This window comes from Calliphora vicina, chromosome 1 (genome assembly GCF_958450345.1).
Source record: "Calliphora vicina chromosome 1, idCalVici1.1, whole genome shotgun sequence".
Classification (NCBI taxonomy): domain Eukaryota; kingdom Metazoa; phylum Arthropoda; class Insecta; order Diptera; family Calliphoridae; genus Calliphora; species Calliphora vicina.
The window spans coordinates 104,395,495-104,415,361 of NC_088780.1; the positions used below are offsets into that span (position 1 = coordinate 104,395,495).

Consider the following 19,867-nt stretch of genomic DNA (forward strand, 5'->3'; position numbering starts at 1 on the left):
CCAAAAAAATTCGAATATTCGGTTAAAGAACATTGTAGAAAGTACACCACAGATGGCGTATGTATTAGAAAGCTCTAGACAGTTAAAGAGCAATCTAGAGTGCAGATTGCAGTGTTATAAATAGTGGCAGAGGTTGCAGTAGTTAGTTAGTTTATCAGAGACGCTATTCGAATAGACATCAACTGAGTGCCTTAAAGTTTGCTGTATTTTTCAAGTGAATTTGTGTACATTAACAGACATTACATTATCGCAGAATTACAGACACACTTGTATTTCTGCGAATTTATAAACGTGTATAAAAAAACATTGAGTGACTATTTAATTCTGTTGTTGTTGTACATTTTAAATAAATAAAGAGTTGTTACAATTTTTAAACTACTAAACGGCTTTTATTTGCAATCAAAAGTATCCGGTTTTTTTAAAGGAAATAAACCAACGTTTTGAAAAGGTTAAAACGTAACAATAAATGTTTTATAACGTTACCCGAATATATAAATTCTTCTTATTTACCCTTTCTAATTCCCTCGTAAGTACCCTAACTACTTATCCCCTCTAACCCGACAGAACAAGGGCCACCCTAATGGTGTATTACCCAAATATCAGCGTTGTTTTAGTACTAAAAACAATCAAGTAGTAAAATGAGGTAGAGTTGCATTTCATTCTGATATGGGAATGCGTATTTGATTTATTTAAAGAAAAATATTAAATAAATTAATGAAAACTACTACTTGCTGAAATTCATGATAGCCTGGTAGATTGGGTGGTAAGGCAGGATGAAAACTGTGGGAAAGCGTCGAAATTCTTAGGTAAAATAATTGGCGGTTCAGTAGTGAAGAAAATCCGCCAAAATCAAGTATATTACTAAAGAAATATAAAGTACACTAACAAAACTATTAAATGACGTGATCCAATAGTAAACAAATGAGCAAATCACATATAATTATGTCGTGATCAAGAGCCTATAGGGATAAATACATAGGGAAAATGACATGATAAAATGTGGAAATTGGTAAATAAGGATTTCAGTTCAATATAGTTTTTGTTGTAATTTGGTAAAACGCGGGTAAATTAAAATTAGGTGTAGGGGAAAGGAAAGCTGGTTATTTAAGCTGGTGTTAGGCAAATTTGTAGAGTTGAACAAAAAAGATAATAGTGAACTGTTAGTGCTATAGCAGAAAGTGTTTCTGAAGAAAAAATTTATAGTGAAGACTCTGTGTGTGAAAAAGTTAACAAGCTCGAATCCTTGAAAATAAAATAGCATAAAAAAAGAGAAAAATCCCTGCAAAATAAAACACCTAATAAGCGGCGCAGATGATAATCGGCGGCGCTGTGATAATGAAAAATATACCGGCGGCGGCTAGTCGCCGATTTTCTGCCGATCGGCTTGGTTGTCTGAGCAGCAGTCGCAGAAGCAAGGTGAATTTATAGAAAGTGACCTCAGAAGAACAGCTGATTATTTTTTGCTTCACTTGTTTAGATAATTGAACTGTCAATTCACCTGTGTTTTTGTGGCGAAAAATACAACAGACCCAATAGCAAAATCCACAACAGGCAATTTTGACAGTGCAATTATCTATTAAGAAAAACAAAGTACCTGTTGTTATTGTACATGTAGTATTTGTTGTAGTTCTGTCGTCACCTTCTATAAATTCGACTTGCGTAGAAGAATTTAATTCAAGGTGGTTGTGTGTTTTTTGTTGTCACTTTGCAAGCAGCTAGATCTATATATTTTGCTTTCGAATTTATGAAGTGCAGTGATTGGCGTATTTTTTTGCATTAAATTTTGCAACATTGACAGTAGAGCAGCAGTGAGATAAATTAGATTTTACAATTAAAATATTTACATAACTTTTCACATTTTTGTTTGTAAAAATTCTCTAGAAAGCAGGTAAGAAATTAATTATTTATTCTTTGAAGTTAAGGAAAGTTTTATAATTTTTGTTGTAATTCCAAAGAACGTGTTAAAGTTTTGCTTGGAAATAAATACAAGGGGTCAATAAATCATCGGCAGCTTGTTGTTTTTAGCAACAAGAAAAAAACTAAAAAGATAATTGTAAGAAAAAACGTGTTGCTTTTAAGTCAAGCTTGTTATGCTTATTAATTTGTAATTGTATTATTCATTTAAAGATTTTATTAACAAGTATCTGCCCTTCGTTTGGTTGTAAGTAAGCAAGTTTCAAAATGTCACAAAAACGCGCTGCTGGTATGGTTGGAAAACTTTTTGAAAATCTCAAAAGTAAAGAATTTCGTGAATATTTAATGAGGTATGTGTAATTTTATGGCAGTTTTTATTTGAAATTTTTAATAATTGTTTGTTTTATTCCAGCACACATTTCTGGGGTCCAATAGCTAACTGGGGTATTCCTATTGCTGCTTTAGCTGATATTAATAAAGATCCTAAAATCATTTCGGGTCGCATGACTCTGGGTAAGTTGACTATTTGTAAATCGACAACAATGTTTAATCTTTAGTACCTACTACATATAATATAAAATAATAGGTGGCTGGCTGTGTTTTGTTTATTAATATTTGCTAAGCAATTAATAGGGGTTGCCAAGTGGCTGTTTACGAATTGATAATAGGGATTAAAGAAAACTAATTGGATGTTGAATAACGTTGCTCGATTAACAACCAAAATAAACAACACATTTAACAATAATCTAGATTTAAACTAAGTTTAATTGGTGACCAATGGTGACCTATATGTCTGTGAGACCGGGTGTGTTAAAAAAATTGAATAAATTTATTCTCCATTATTGTTTTTAAAAATTTTTATGAATTTTAAAATTGAAGGAAAAGTTCTTAAATTGATTAAATATCATTGTTTTATTGTCAAAAAACTTAAATTTAAAAAAGAAATTAACTATTAGTGCATTAGACCGGGTTCACCATTTATGAAAGTAAAATTTGCTACACCACTGGCGGGTTTAGATATAATAGAGGTACATACATGTATAGAAAATAAATAAAATAAATTCCCAAAGTCTTGCAAGTTATTGAAAATAATCTAATTGATGAATCGCAGAATAGCCTAATATTCTGAAATCCAGATCGCGATCCAAATATCATAATATATATTGAACGTGTAGCCGTGCCCTAAGCCAACCTATAAATATATGAGTCCCATCAAGAAAAATAATTTGCTTAAAAAACTTCAGTTTAAAGTTCGAAAGTAAATGTGTTTACATGCAGTTCTTGAAAAATGTCAGTCTTTGATAATACATTTAAAATAGTTTGGGATTAGATCGAATATTCTTAGATTAATAATTTTATAAATTTTATGATTCAATCTAAAACGAAAAATTGCGTTTTAATCATCTATTATAAATGTAAATTTAATCAGAATTATTATAATTCAGAATAAATTTACAAGCGCTGTGGTGCAAATGAGTAGCAATCAACACATGTATAAAAAATCAATGAATATTAATATAAATTGTCCATATATTCTTATTCTTCTTAGATATACATATAAGAGCATACAGTTAATGATGTATGATACAAAACTTTTGCACCATAGCGTACATGTTTTAAAAATTCCCTGTATTTCTTTTATAACACTTTATAGCAATATATTATTATTTCAGAAACCCTATTTTTCCATTCAATTAGATATTTGTGCATAATTAACAAAGTTCATTGTCGTTTGTTAGAATATATCATATGTATTCAATAAAAACAACTTAAATATACTTTCCAAATACAAAATTCTATAATAAATATTAAATGTTAAGCAAAATTTTCGTTTTCTCGCCATAATTTTGTTATTTTTAGACTCATATACAAAATATAATGAAAAATAGTCAAATTCATTTGCAAAAAAGATTTTTTAAAACCATATCCCATAAATCCGCTACTAAATATAATAAAAAATGGTAATCCTACATATCTTCTCCCTTACTATCACTTAAAAATAGTTTCTTTTAATATAGACGTAGAGATAACAGAATTAATAGAAAAAATTCCAAACATGTCAGTTTTTTTTTTGTATTTGCACCATAAAAACCTTATCGTGATTTAAGTTAATTAATAACAATTTTATATAGCGCGATTATGATGTATTGCTGGCTGGAGTTTAGAACAAATGTTTCTTTTTTATATTGGTTGAATGATAACTACAATTATTAATTGATTTTGATTTAAGTTTATACTTAAAATTATGATTATTTTGCAATTTAAATTTTGAGAACTGTCGATTGGGCAGACAGACCACTTTAAAACATATACCACATTGGAGCTTATATTTCTGTTTGGGATCATAATCGTGCTGGATACATAACATCGTTTAAAATGGATCTGTATACGATTACAGTCATAGTATCTTTTATGATATGAATTGGATCCATTCCTAGCACTGAAAAACAGACTCACACCATAATATTGCCACTAGGGGTCAAGTCTCTTTTCCTTCGGCCGTCTTACAAATGTTCTCCCATCACTGCCTCTTAAATTGTATTTATATTCATCTGTAATGAGAACAGTATTCCATGTCTGTCTCGAACAATTTATATGTTCTTTGGCACTATGGTTTTTTCGCACAGTTCGAGAACTAATTTTCAATTATAGATTATATATAACCTCCTGGGAATTCCTTAAAATTTATTTCTATTAAATTACGTTGTCTTGGAGTATTTTTACGAGGTCTTCCTCCCAAATGTTGAGATTTTTTGAAATTGCTGATTTATTAATTGATCCATTTATCACAGATATTATTTTGCTTTAATCAAGCATTAATATAGTTTATTATTTTGTGTCTTAAATTTTCGCAAGTCTTGATTCTATTTACTAACTATTGAATTTTTTGAGTTTTCTTTGTTGGAGAAGTTTAAAAGTTTCCATAGTTTGACCAATGCTAAGAAGTATTACCACATTCTATAAAAGCATTTTTGCTAAACTTAAATGCTTAAACATTTACTATATTTTAATAGAAAACCTAGTGAATTTGAGTCGACATCGACATCACCTCGACGATAAATCGGTATTTACTAAAAATGTTGTTTTGATGTCGACTTGTTATCGATAATTTAAAAGAAATAATTCCTATGCATTTCATGACAGCTGTTGAATTTTATAAAAAAAATGCCTTTTTCTATTGGATTCCAGTGAAAAAACACAAATCCTTAGGATTCAATGTAATGAAAACCAGCTATGATTTGAATATTTCAAACACCGGCTTCGCTCGAAAATATTTCATATGCAGCCTGTACTCGGCCGGGCGAAATAATTTTTTACACTATGGTAGTAACTGGCAGTATAAACTTTTTTATTTTGTTTACAATAGATAAGTCCGCTAATAGCAACATTTGTTAAGTGATTTGAAAAGTGTCAATAGAACTGACTTAAGCATAAGTTCATCGCAACCATGTTTAAAATTAATTGAAATAAATAAAATAAAAATAAATTTCAGCTCTAAGTTCTCCCATTACGGTTTCAAATTGCTTCCCATTGTTGATTTTAATTTTTTTAAGTTCTCTAATCTCTAAGAAGATACTCGTTTTAAGTCAATGTCGACTTTAATGCGCCTTAGAAAATTACAAATTGCTGTCAATAGTTTCCAATTGTTATCGATATTGATCATTAAAATTTAAATAATTTTTATTTTAAATTAGTATGTTAATGTTTTAGGAAATACTCTTTAAATTTTTACACTTTTGTGTAATAGCATTTCCAATTTAAAAATAAAATAATAAAGAAACCTCAAAAGTGTATAAGATATGTGTTATCATACAAAGTACAATATGTTACCGCCATATGCTCATGGGTTTATATAAAAAGTGTCAACTTAGATAAAAAAAAAAATATTTAAATCTCTATCATAAATCAAAATTAAAAATGTAATCTACATGAAGCTGATAATAATGAAGCAATGTGTTATTTTTTATAAGAAATATAAAGTTTTTACATAACACAAAGATAAACTTGTCACATACATTTCCTAAAAATTACTACTTTTCCAACCAAACCTGATTATTTTTACTTTTCCTATAAATCATATAAGCCCAGCCAAAATCACCTTTTCTTTAATTAAAGTTTTTAACTTTTTAAATATTACTACTATTTAATAATTTGTTTATATTCTTATTATTTTTTCAGCTCTGACCCTGTACTCTTTAGTGTTTATGCGTTTCGCCTGGAAGGTACAACCTAGAAACATGCTATTGTTTGCCTGCCATTTAACAAATTCAACGACACAGTCTATACAGGGTATTCGTTTTATCAACTACAACTATTTATCCGATAATAAAGATAAAAAACAAGCTGCCTAAAAAAGACACTCAAATACGTAAATCTAAACAAAGAAAACTTAGCATAATCAAAGCAAAAATACATTAAAACCTAGTTTAATTTGTAAAACAAAATTTTGAAATCTCCCTTAAAACGCACGATTTATATAGTTTTAATGTTGTTCATTTCTGTGTTTTTTTTCTCAAACATACAGCAAAACACCTGTTAATAATATTTACAAAATATAGTAACAACAAAACAAATGTACAATATACTAAATAAATATAAATATAGTTAAATATACATACTAAATAAATATTAGTGCAAAATTAAAAAAAAACTATTAATTGGCATAATTTCAGTTAGTTTAAAGATGCTATTGCAAAATATTATTATTAAACACACGCAAATTGATTGGAAACACGCATAAATTGGTTTTAAATTTGTATAATTTTCAGAGTAATTTGAGGGTTTTTTTTTAATAGTAGTGTTGCAAAGGGGATAGAAACATCTAGTCTAACGGGTGCAATTTTTAGTTAAAACTTTAAATATTATTTAGTAGAAATACTTGTACACTATGTATAAATATATATTATGTACGCCAGTACAACATTAAGTGCCATTTTCAAATAAGTTCGAAACAAATAAAATGAAAAAGTATAAATAAAAGAAATTTCACTTTTGTGTTTTAATTAGTAAAGAGTTCAAAAAAAAAACTTGGTCCAACAAATTATAATTTTTTAACTACGTTAGATTTTAAAAATGATCACCGAAAAAAAGTACGTGAAAAAATATTTAAAACTTTTCAAAAAAATCCAATATGGACTCCAAAGCCATTAAACAGTATAAGAACGACTTGAACATTGGAAGTTAACATGGATCAGGAAGAAAAAAATGTCTAACAGATATTAGTCGAACAACACTTTCGAAGAGCACCGAACACTTCTATTAGGAAAGCAGCTCGTAAAGTTAAATGCTCTGATTATTTTGTGCTCTTGAGTCGAAGCTAATGTTCCAGATCGCAATGCGGTAAAGAACTAAGAAGCAGAAGAACGAGCGAAATAATTGATTTAAAATATTATTAAAAAATACACTTTTGTGTGATGGATGATTAAACTTATGTACTGGCAAACTTTTCACAACTTCCGGAACAAGATTAATGAGATGATTTCAGAAAAAGTGGATATATTTAGGACCCTATTATGAGTTGCTTTCTTCAAACAAATATTCGTTGGCTATCGAATATCGACTATCGAATGCAAAATTCGTATTATAAGTTGGCATCGCTGTCAATAATTTCGTTGTGCATCGAATAATCAACACTATGAATTGAATAGAAGCGTTTGAAATGTGGTGCTTCCGAAAACTACTAAAAATATCGTGGGTAGATAAAGTGACTAACTATGAAGTTTTAAGGAAAATGGGATGTGAACGTGAACTACTTCCCACTATTAAACGAAGGAAAACTGCCTACTTTGGTCATATTATACGTGGGAGCAAATACGAGCTATTGCAACTGATATTAGAGGGTAGAATAGAGGGCAGACGAGGAATGAGCCGAAAACAAATGTCGTGGCTGCGTAACATAAGAAATCGGACGGGCTTGAGAACTATAGGCGAATTAATTCATACAGCAAGACAACGGGACGAATTTCGTGATATTAATTTAAGTTAGAAATGATATTTAATAACCAATTTATTGTAATATATGCATGTGATCACTTATGTATATCCAGCAGTGGATTTGTAATAAAAGAAGAAGTTTTTTTCAGTAGTCAAGTAGTTAACAATAACTATAACCTAAATATGATTATTTTTTCTTTTAAATTTACAACTAAATACTTACCAATTATCCTTTAAATCTTAATTAAAACAAAACAATAGAATAATTTTTTTTTCATCATATAAAAACTTTTTTTTATTTTTTTATAATAATTTTTCAAAGATTTTTAACAATAAAAAAAATGTAGGGGCTTTTTGTTTTTTTGTTGTTGTTGTTTTTTGTTTTTGCAATTATTATATAAAAAAAATGTGTGTGTGAGTGTGTTCGAATTTTTCAAAATAAAATACAAAATTAATGATTTTTCTATTTCTTATTCATGATTTCTTTTCAGTATTTTTCTAACATATCTATCGTTCAATTAAGATGCTGTTTGTTGTTGTTGTTGGTATTGATGTTAAAATAGTAGTTGTTGGTTGGTTGTTGTTGATTGATTGGTGTTGTTGCAGGTTGGTTGTTTGTTAAATTTGATGTTGTTGTAGTATGATTTTTAGGCGACGTTACTTTTAAGCGGTTTATTTAACAGATTTTTCTTTTGTTCTTTTATCGTTTCGTAACACATTCTTTTATCTCAGATTTTGTTTAAATCAGATTTTTTTCTTTTCTATACTATTGCAAAAGTTTAAACATTGATTAATTAAACAAAAAAAAAAATAAGTAAGTAAAACAGTTGAATAATAATTGCTTAATTGATTATTAAAATAAAAATAAAAAAAAAATTTTAAAGTAATAAAAAATATTTGTAAAAAAATTGTTATATATATAAAATAATATATATATATTTTTTTAAAAGGCTTGTAGAAAAACAATAATAAAAAACAAGGAAATTAAAAAAAAACAAATTTAAGTCAATAAAAAAATTATTTATATATGTATTTAAAAAAAAAAAATAATAAAAATGAACTATTATGTTTTATTTAAGGTTAATGTTAAATTTTAAAACAAATTATAATGTAAAATTAGCGGTATTTTAGGAAAACTAGTTAAAGAAACTGGGAACTAAAGAAAATTTGGGAAATATTTTTACAGCATTTCTAAGGATATTTAAGAAATTTGAATGAAGAGTTATTTTTTTCATGTTCGAAAAGTTTTTTATTTCATGTTTGAAAAGTTAGTATTATAATAAAAAATAATTTTTTACCGAAGCAATAGCTAAATTTCTAATTACATAATATGTACTTAGGCACAATGATTTAGGAGTTTAAAACTCTTGTTGTAGAACATTTAGTTTTTGTTAAAAATATAAAGACAATTTTTGTTTTTCGAAAGTAGAATTGTTAGATTTTAGATATGGAAAAGCTGACTGAAGGAAGAAATTTTCGAATTAGTCAATAGTAATTGAAATATTTGCCCATAATAAATATTCTCTACTATGAGAGAAAATGATTAAAGTTGTAAGTTATTTCCCCCGATTTTTTATAAAAAATCTAAATTTAGAAATTTTCGAATTAGTCGGCAATTGAAATATTTTATTTTTAGTATTGAGTATTTGTAATGAAATTTTACTTTAAGCTTATTTTACACCATTTCCTATAAATTTGTTTGAATTATAAATAGATTTTATTATTCGAAATTTTCGAAATTGATATAATGTCAAAATTTAATCTATAAAATCTTAAATTCAAATCATTTAAATCCAAACATTTTTGTAAATTTCGAAATTTTGCACTATTTCCACTTTTTTTCAAATTAAAGTTACAATTTATTTCCATTCCATTATTCCATTCAAAGTTATTCCAATTTTTCGAATATTGAAAATTTTTGGACTTTTTTATTCAAGTAAAATAGCATGCTTTAATTCTATTAAAATGCAATTCAAATTGGTTTTTAAAAGATTTTTGTGAATTTCGAAATTTTCGAATTTGACGAGAATAAAAAAATTTGCTCATAATGTAAAACATTTAAAAGAAAAATTTAATTTTAAACTTGAAATATTTGTACACAGTTTTTTACGGAGAAAATCAGATGTTCGAATTCTTCGAAAGTAGACAATTTTGGATACTTTTAACATCAAATAAAGTAATTTGCTTTAATTCTATTAAAATTTGATTCAAATATGATTTTGTAAACATAATATTGGTTATTTATAAGCTTGAAATGGTGTTTTGTTTTGAAGAACTAAATGATCATTTTTGTTTAGAATTTTTCGAATATTGAAAAATATTGGGTTTTTATTACATCGTGAAAAGAAAACTGGTTTAATTCAATTAAAACTTTATTTCCATAGGTTTTTAAATTAAGTTTTTATGAATATCGAATATTGAAAATTTTGGATTTCGTATCTTAAATTGAAATCATGTAAAGAATATTAGCTTTTTATATACAAAATATAATTTCAACAAGATTTTCAATTAATTTCAATATGTTTAGAAATGTAGAGAAAATTACTTTAATGTTAAGTTTTTAAATCATGTTTATGAATTTCGAATATTGAAGATTTTGGATTTCGTATCCTAAATTCAAATCCTGCAAAGAAAATATAGTAAGCTTGCAAACATAATTTCAAATTATGAAATTGGAATTAAACAAAATGATCGATTTATTTAAATATGTTTTGAAATGGTTTTAGGGGAAAATTAAAATTTTGGTTTCCAAGTCTCTAATCTTTATAGCGAAAGTTCCGTATGTATTGTAAATTTCTAGCTAAACCTTGTTTGTGTTACAAGTTGGGAAATAAAAAGAGTTTTGTTACTTATTTGTCTTAAATTTGTTAAGAACTATTATGAACATTTTTTTAAATTTTCTTGTATTCCCCAGTTTCTTTTTTGTTAAACTAAACAAATTTACATCATATTTTATTTAATTTTATGTGGTTAATAGAAATTTGTTGGAAAAAAAAACAAAATTAGTTTGAGTTTGTGTGTGTGTGTTGAGTTGTGTGTGTATGGAAAAGTTGAAAATCATTATTATTATTATTGGTTATAGAAAAATTAATATAAAATAAACTACAATTTATTTAAACATAATTGAACAAAAAAAATATTGAAAAAATTAAAAATTTCTTTTACTTAAAATTATATAAAGACGGTAAAATTAAGAAGAAAAAAAATCATATAATTTTATTACTTCTTTTTAGATTTTTGTCACGGTTTCTTTTTTTTTGTTTTTTGTTTACTTTCATATTGTTTTTGATAATGCAAAAATATTGTCCTTTTTCTCTTTTTTTTAATAGTTTTGTTTTGGTTTTTGTTATTCGTTATACATCGAAACTTTATTTTGAAATATACGCTTGTGATTTGTTTTTGTAGGAAGAGGAAGAGAATTTTGTTAAAACTTTTTGTGCCAAACAGTTTCAGAGCCAAATTATTATAAAAACCTGGAAAATATGAAATTCAATTTAGAAAATGTTGGTTAAGAATTTGGAAGATTTAAAATAAAATATTGAAAAAAGAAAAAAATTTTGAAAAAAAGTCCAAAAATGTTTGTTTTTGTTTTAATTTATTTTTATTTTTATTATTTTCTTTTTCATTGTGTATATTTCAATTTTTGTTTTCTTTATTTATTTATTATTTAGGCCAATTATTAATTAATAATAATATGTGTGTATATATATATATAATCATAATAATATTATAGTACATTTACAATAAAAATTCTTTTATTTAGATTAAATTTTAATTTTAAATTTAATTAATTAATAATTATACAAATTTTATTTTATGATTCCTTTTTTATGTACGCAGTCTAGAGATGAGTTTATTTTTATTAATAAATTTCATTTTATGTCAAATTATTTAAAAGTTAAATTTATAAAAAAAAAATCAAAAATACTTGAATAAAATTTAATTTAATTTAAAAGTATTAAAAACTTAAAAAATAATTACACTTTTTTTGTTGTTGTTTTATAAGTAATAATATTCAAAATTTACATTTTTCATTAATTTAATTTATTTGTTTTTCTTTTTAATTTTAATTTAAAATATAAAAAAAATATTAAGGTAAATATTTTGCTAAATTTAAACTTAAACAAAAACAAAAAAATATATATTTATAAAAAAATTATTATTTAACATTGAAAATATAAAAAATAATTAATTTCATTCATTTTTTTTTTAACTTAATTCATAAAATTTGCCAAACGTTTTCTTTTCCCAAAAAATGTATGTATAAAAATAATTCTAAAAAAAAGTTACTACCTTTAATATATAATAATTGTGGTTTTTATTTTGTTTGTGTGCTAAACTAATAAAAATTAATATTAAATTTTTACAAAATACAAGAATATTAAACAAAAAAAGAATTTATTCAACAATTTTATTCTTTTAAAGACTGCGCGTGTGGAAATTCCTTTTTTGTTGTTGTTGTTAGTTAAAATTAATAAAACTTAAAATAAAAACAATTACAAATAAAATAATAATCAATTTAACAAATAAAACTTAAAATAGCAAGCCAATTATTATTTAAAAAAAAAGATCAGTACAATTTGTTATTAAAATTACTTGTTTAAAATAAACTTAAATAAAACGAACAAAATCTATTTGCAATTACATTTAAACATATATTTTATATATATAAAAAAAAAGTCACCAAAAATTTAAGAAAATACATATATTAAGTTTTAATTTTAAATAAAACATACGATTTTGTAATTAAAAAAGAATGTTTAGAAAGTTGTAAAAAGAAGCCGCCATTTAAAAATGTTTTGAATGATTTGGACAATAACATCTTCTCACCTTACATTTCAGTTACAGTTGTGTTGCTATTTTCTATTATAAATAGAAGAAACAAATAAAAATTCAATTCAATTTCGAAATTTTCCAACTACATACGCTAAAAATCAATCAAAAGAAACTCATTTTTTATAAGCGTGTTTATAAATTTTTCATTGAGTTTTTGAATAAAAAGTCAATTTCGAATTTTCGGGTCTGTCACAGAAAGAAATTCAACTTCTTCAGCATTCGTAAAATCGTTATTCAGCTAAAATTTCCCTATTTTTTTTGAAAGAAATATTTATTTGTCACTCCTAAAAGTATACATGAAATATTTAAAAAATGTTTGTTTTATTTACACATTTAAAATGTTTTACTTTGAAAGTGGAATTTTTTGTTTCATAAAATCTAAATCTAAAAATAAATTTTTCACTTTTGTACGAATTTGATGTCTGTGTTTATTTAATCTATTCTAAATTGTTTAAAGAACAAATTTGAATAGCTATTTTATTTCAAAGTTTGCGAACATCCTTTAAAATAAGAAAATACTCACAGAAGTCGCTTTTCATTTGGTCATATTTAATTTTAAAAATTTATTTCCATATCGATTTTTGAATTTATTATTAATTAATTGTGATTTATTTCATTTCTATTTTGAATTTTAAAAATTTGTAGTTCGAAATGTTCGGATGTAAGATTTTTGCACATTAATTGAAACGGAAAGAAAACTGATTTTAAGTGGCAGTAATTTTATTTTACACCATTTTCATGATATTCTTATTTTTAGTTTTACTTCGATAGCTTCAAATTGGTTAATAATTTATTTAAAGCTTAAAAGCTTTTCTGAAAATTTCAATTTTGAATTACGGCAAATTTAAAAACGGTGTGTTCAATATTATGTGTTTTTATAATAAAGTTTTATATCGAATTTTTGTATTGAAATTTTAAAATTTTCTAATTGAAAAATTCACACTAAATGATAAAAGCCACGAAATGTTATTATTTTGTACTTGAATGAAATGGCGTATTTTTTCGAAAATTATAATTTAAAATTTTCAAAGTTTTTGAATTAAAATTAGTTTGTAAAATAATTGCGAAATTGTCTGTAAATATTTGAGCAAAATATTATTTTTTGTGGAAATTTTAATTTTAAATTTTTTTTCGAATTTAATGAAAAGTGATTTTAAACTGATTAAAATTTTTTTTGGGAAAATTTCGAATTAATTTTTTTTTGTTAAATATGTAATTCAAAAATTGAATTTTAAATATTTTTCGAATTAAACAAATTAAAAATTATTTAAAGAAACGAAATTTTAAATTGATTAAACTTCAATATTTGCAATATTCAACCAAATGGCAATATTCATATTAATTTCATAAAAAAGTAGATAGGAATGAATGTTTTCCAAGTAGCTAAGAGTTTCTTTCAATTTAACTTCTATTTTATTTTCAAACTTTCGAATTACGATAATAATTTAAAACAATAAGTAGATATTATTTTGGGCTTGAAACTTCTTTTTGACAGTATCGAATTTCGAAATTTTTTATAATTGCTTTAGACTTTTTGAATGTCATTTTAATCTTTAAACTTTATTAAGAAATATAATTTAAACTAGAACTTGTCTGTTTAATAATGTTCCCGGATCTTTGGCCAGACAGAAATTTTGAAAACTGTTAAAAATGAGAATAAGATTTGCTTCCATTTAATTTTATTAAAATAATTACAAAATCGTGTGTTTTATTTTCCATAAATTTACTACAATTTAATAAAAACATTTAAAAAAAAACTGCAACGTTAAAAAGAAAAAAATATAAATTTTGAAAAAAAAATACATAAATACAACAAAATTTAACAAAAGAGAAAAAGAACAAAATTTTTTCTTTTCTTAGACAAAAAAAAAATTTCAAAAATTAAAAAAATATTGTATTGGCAAATAAACAAAAGAGGAATTTAACAAAAATGTACTTTTAAACAATTTCAAATAAAAGCATAATTATGTATATTAAATATTAATTAAAAAAAATTATAAAATTAAACACGGTTAAATAGAAAATGGCTAAATTGTGGTTTAAGGTTTAATTAAGAAAGGGCGTTTAAAGGGGCTGTGTGGTTTTAATTATAAAAGAAAAACTATTTAAGAGATAGTTATGTATGCAGCTAGTTAAAGATGGAGAGTAAGATAGATAGAGGGATAGACAGAGAGAGAGAAATAGAGTAGTGTAATTAAATAGTGTGTATATGTAAGTGTGTTGTTGTTGGTTGTTTAGGAGGAAGTTAAGACAGTTTACTAAAAAATTTCTTCTTATTACTTTAAGGATTAAATTTAAATTGTTTATGCTTGAATTCATTTTTACCTTTTAATTTTTTTTTCCCAATTCTATGTTTCTTATTTTGTTTTTTAATTATTTTAATTATTATAATTATTACTTTACTTTGTATGTATGTATAAATGTGTGTAAAGGGGGAGGAGGATTATAATAAGATTTCTTATTTATATAAAAATTATTATGTATATATATATTTTTTTGAATTTGTTTTTCTTACTTTTTTCAAAAAAACTTATGGTTTTTTATTTCTTTCAATATTATGTTTATTTTTTTAATAAAAACCAGTTTAATTTTGTAGTAATTTGTTGTTGTTTTGTTTTTGTTAAAAAGAAAAATAATAATTAAAATGGAAAAATAATAAAGCATTTGTTTTTTTTTTGTCCTTTTAAATCGCTTTTTTGTGGTTTTGGTTGTAGGCATTTAATTCTCACTGTTAAGTTTCCATATTTCAATAATGTTTTTTTATGTATTTATTTTCTGTTATTAATTTATTTACTTTCATAGAATTGTATTTATTTTTCTTGTATTTTTTTTTTGTAAGATTTTTGTTTTTGTTTTGTTAAAATGTGTAATTTTTGTTTGTTTTGTCTCTTAAAAACTTATTCTCTGTTTAGATTATTGTAATTTTTATGTAGTTTTCTTTTGTGTTTGTTTGTTAATTAATATTAAAGGTTTTTAAATTTCTTGTTTTTTGTTATAATTTTATTGTTTATATTGGTAAATTTTGTTAAATGGCTTTAAACAATGGTATTACTTTTCATTTCATTTCATTTATTTTTCATTTTATTTAATTGTTATTCTTGTTGTTGTTTAAATAGGATACGTTTTTTTAAGGAGTTAAAAATTGTCTTATTTTATATAAGATTTTTTTGTTTTGTTTTGTTTAAATATATTTCTTATTGTTTTAATAATTATAATATTATCAAATTGAGCTTAATAGATTTGCGTAGATTTTTCTTATATTTTTTTTTGTTTGTTTGTTGTTTGGGTAAAATCTTAAAATTAAATATGTTTTTTGTTTTTAAATCATTATTAAATTGTTATTTTTTGTTTTGTTTTCTTTACTTAGTTAAGGCTATAGATTAATTGGAAATTTCTTTTTTTTGTAATTTTTCTTTTTACTTATTATTTTTGTTTGTCTTATAAGAGATTTTACTTTAATTGTTTAAATAATATTTTTTTTGTTTAAAAAAAAGAATAAACATTATTTTGTTATTATGTTTAGGTTTAAATAGTTTTCCTTATTGTGATGTGTATTTTAATTCGTTGCAAATGAGTACGGTTTTGTTTTCACTAATTTTAAATTGTATTTGTTTTTTTTTTTTTTGAGAGAGAGTTTTTCAAAGTTCAATAATAAAAAAATAAATCAAAAATCTCTTTATTAGTTATAAAAATTATATAGAATAATAATAAAACAAACAATTTTTAAACATTGAGTTCAAATTATAAAAGTTTAGAATTTTAATAAAAAAAAGAAGTTTAAAATGTCTAGTTAGAAATCCTTTTTTTTTTGAGTTTATTGCCAACATTTATCAAACAATAAAATATTCCAAATTTAATTAAAATGTTTTATGATATATTGCATTAGGAGGTTTTATTAAACATTTACCAATTTATTTAATTACATTTAAAATTGAAAATCTGTTTTAATATTAAAAACAATTTTAAACAGATTGGAATTTTTTATACAGACTTATTTAAGAATTTGTGCAAGTTTATAAAAATATGATTTAAATTCAATCTATTTTTTTTATACGAATACCCAAACATTTTAATTTGATTAATTCCAGTTTTCCTTTTAGATTATTTATGCTAAAGCCTAAAATTTTGACACAAAATTTAATAAACTTTTAAAATATTTTAGAAAATTTAAGATTTTTTTTTTAAATTTTTTCAAAACTTTTTGGATTACGAATCCTGGTTAAATTTTAACACCCAAAATTTCCATAAAGAATTTAATTTTAAAAAGTTGTTTAAATTTAAAAATTGTTTATGAATTAATTACAATTTGCGAATTTGAATTTGTATTTTAAAAAATTTTTGAAAAAGTTTCGAAATCTGAAATATGTTTAAAAAAAATATTTTCGGTAATAAATTATTTTACTAAAATTTTTTCAAAATGTCGCAAAGAAAGCGAATTTGAAAAATTGAAAATTTTTTAAATGAATTAGGAATTACGTTTTTTAGCTGCAGTAAAATGTTGCATGTGTTTTTGTTGCAAAATGTACAATAATTTCGTGTAGAGACTTTCTATTTAACTAGAACTATTTTTCTTTCAAATAATTGCGAATTTCTCCGTAGTCCTTTAATATTTTTAAATTAGAGGAGACATAATAATTGCTTTGAAGATAAATTTCGAAATCGAATGACTTGTTTTTGAGATTATAACTGATACATCACATTATTGTGTATTTGTAAGAATTAAAAAAATATTGAATGTTTATTTAATTCTGAATTTGAATAACAATTTCATAATTTGCTTCATTAAACAGCATTGAACACAAATGGTTTCAAAATTTGTGTTACCAAACTGCTTGTTAACCAAGCAGTTGAAACAAACTTAGCAAATGTTTAGTTGCAAAAATGTATGATCAGATTGTAAAGAAAAATTCTATTAACTGTTTTGCGCCATGAATTTTTATTTAAATGCGAATTTTGTGCAACAAAATTATTTGTCTGAATAAAGAGAAATATGTTTATAGCTCAATAGTTAAAACACCAGCTTATAAAATTTGTTAAATTGGTTCAAAATCAATTGAATGGTAAATTTCGAATAAATTAATTGGCTGCTATTTATATTTGAATTTGTTAAAAACTATTTACTCAAATTGTTGTGTTTGCATAAGGACTAAATCGTTTTGTAAAAGGAGAACTTTTATTGTTGGCAATAAAATCATATAGAATCTTAAATTTTCTAATTAAGTATTGTTATGTATTGATTTTGTTTACTGTTTCAATTATAAATTTATAAACATGATAGTATAACGTCAAACTTTGATTTTATTTTTTTCATATTTTCTTTTGTTTGACGTTACAAGAATTGTATAATTGAGAATTTATTTTCTACTGAGTGTAGCTTATATTGTGTCATGGTTTTAAAGACGCCAACAATTTGTGAGAATTATAAATATTTCACAAACAAAAAAAATCACTTTCAAATGAAAAAGTGGAAGTAAGAAATCAAAAGAAATATTTCCTGCATACTTTTAGGAGTGACAAATAAATATTTCTTTATAAAAAATTATAAGTTGAGCCTAAAGGCATGTGAAGTTTTTGTAGCCCAATGTTTTTACAGAAGCTGAAGAAGCAAAACCAAAATGTTACGAATTGGAACTATAGTATTTTTACTTTCATACAAATCCAGACAGATCTGAATATATAAAAATCATGATTTTGAACAATTCATTATTTTACAGTCACAGTTAATAATTTTAAGGAAATTTCTGGGTTTTAAAAGTGTCTTGTCAGTTGCAATTCAAAATTTAATCAAAGTAACAGCACATTTCAATTTAGATTCAAAATCTTTAGAAAATAATATAAAATTTTTAGTTTTAAGTAAAAGTAAATAGTTAAAAGAACTTCATGTTTAAATTCAAATTTATGTGTTTGCTAAGTTTCCAAACAAAATATTTAAATTCAAATAGATATATAAATTTAGTTGCACGACTTGGATTTACAAATTTTACTTGTTTAAAAGATTTTAGTAAATAAATTGAATTTTGAATATTTCAAATAATAATTAAGTAATGTTATTTAACAAATTATAATGATTTACAACAAAACAAATTATTTTTTTTTGGGTTACAAAAAATTATTTAAAAAATGTTACAAAATTAATTTGATTAATTTCACTCTTTTTTTAAAAAAAACTTTTGTTTAATTTTTGTTAAAACCAGCATGTTTAATTATATAATAATTAGACATGCCTACATACATTTTTATTTTTATTTTAAGTATTATATTTTAGATTTTTTTTTAAGTTTTGTTTTTATTTTTTCAATCATACAAAAGTCTTTACTAATATTTTATTTTGTTTTTTATCTTATTTAATTTTTATAAAATTTACTTTATAATCAATTGTTTTATATATTTTAATTCAAATTCAATTGAATTCAGTCATTATTTTTGTATTTTCAAATTTTTCTTTAATTTAATATTTTTTTTCTTGTTTTCTTCATTTAATAATAATATTGTTTTTAATAATTTTTGTTTAAGCTTTGCTTACAAATCGTTCTTGAATTAAGTTTTAGTAAAAACAGTATTGAACAAAAAAAAACAGTTTACCGTAAAGAAAATTACTCTTTTGCAACTTATAAGAAAAATAATAAATTTTTAAATAATTTTTATTTTCTAGTCAAAAATTGATTTTTGGTTTTTATAACTACAATTTATGAAAAGAACGTGCATGTTTGTGTTTAATTTTTATATATATTTTTTTTCAATTTTTGTTACAAAATAAAAATTAAGCTGATTTTGTGTGTGTGTGTTTTTGTTTCAACTATTTATCTGGTTTAAATGAGTTTATTTAAATAGCTACAATTTATTTTTTGTTTGTTAATTAAGAATAAAAATGTAATTTAATTTTTTTTTGTTAATATTTTTTTGTTTTGATAAGGGACGCCTGTTAAATATTGTTGTTTTCTACTACTTGTTTTTTGTTTATAAATATTTTATTTTATTTTTTTTGTTTTGTTTAATAATTTTGTCCATAAGTATTGCTTGTTTTATTATTATTATTATTATGATTTTGTTTAATTTAATTTTTCCTTTCTTCTATAAAATGTAATTATTGTGTGTTTTTAGCATTTTATGTTTAATAATGTTTTATTAATAATATTTATTATATTTTCGTTTTGAAAGTTAATTTTGTAATATGTTTTTGTAG

General features: G+C 23.4%; 1 protein-coding gene across 1 annotated transcript; it reads left to right on the forward strand.

The window, feature by feature from the left end:
* Positions 1-1,699: 1,699 nt before the first annotated feature.
* On the forward strand, positions 1,700-6,898 carry Mpc1 (mitochondrial pyruvate carrier). Its single transcript, XM_065515362.1, has 5 exons — positions 1,700-1,888; positions 1,956-2,053; positions 2,128-2,264; positions 2,327-2,427; positions 6,094-6,898. Exons 3-5 carry the CDS (start codon positions 2,182-2,184, stop codon positions 6,264-6,266), a joined length of 357 nt encoding a protein of 118 aa, XP_065371434.1. The 5' UTR covers positions 1,700-1,888; positions 1,956-2,053; positions 2,128-2,181; the 3' UTR covers positions 6,267-6,898.
* The last annotated feature ends 12,969 nt before the right edge of the window (positions 6,899-19,867 follow it).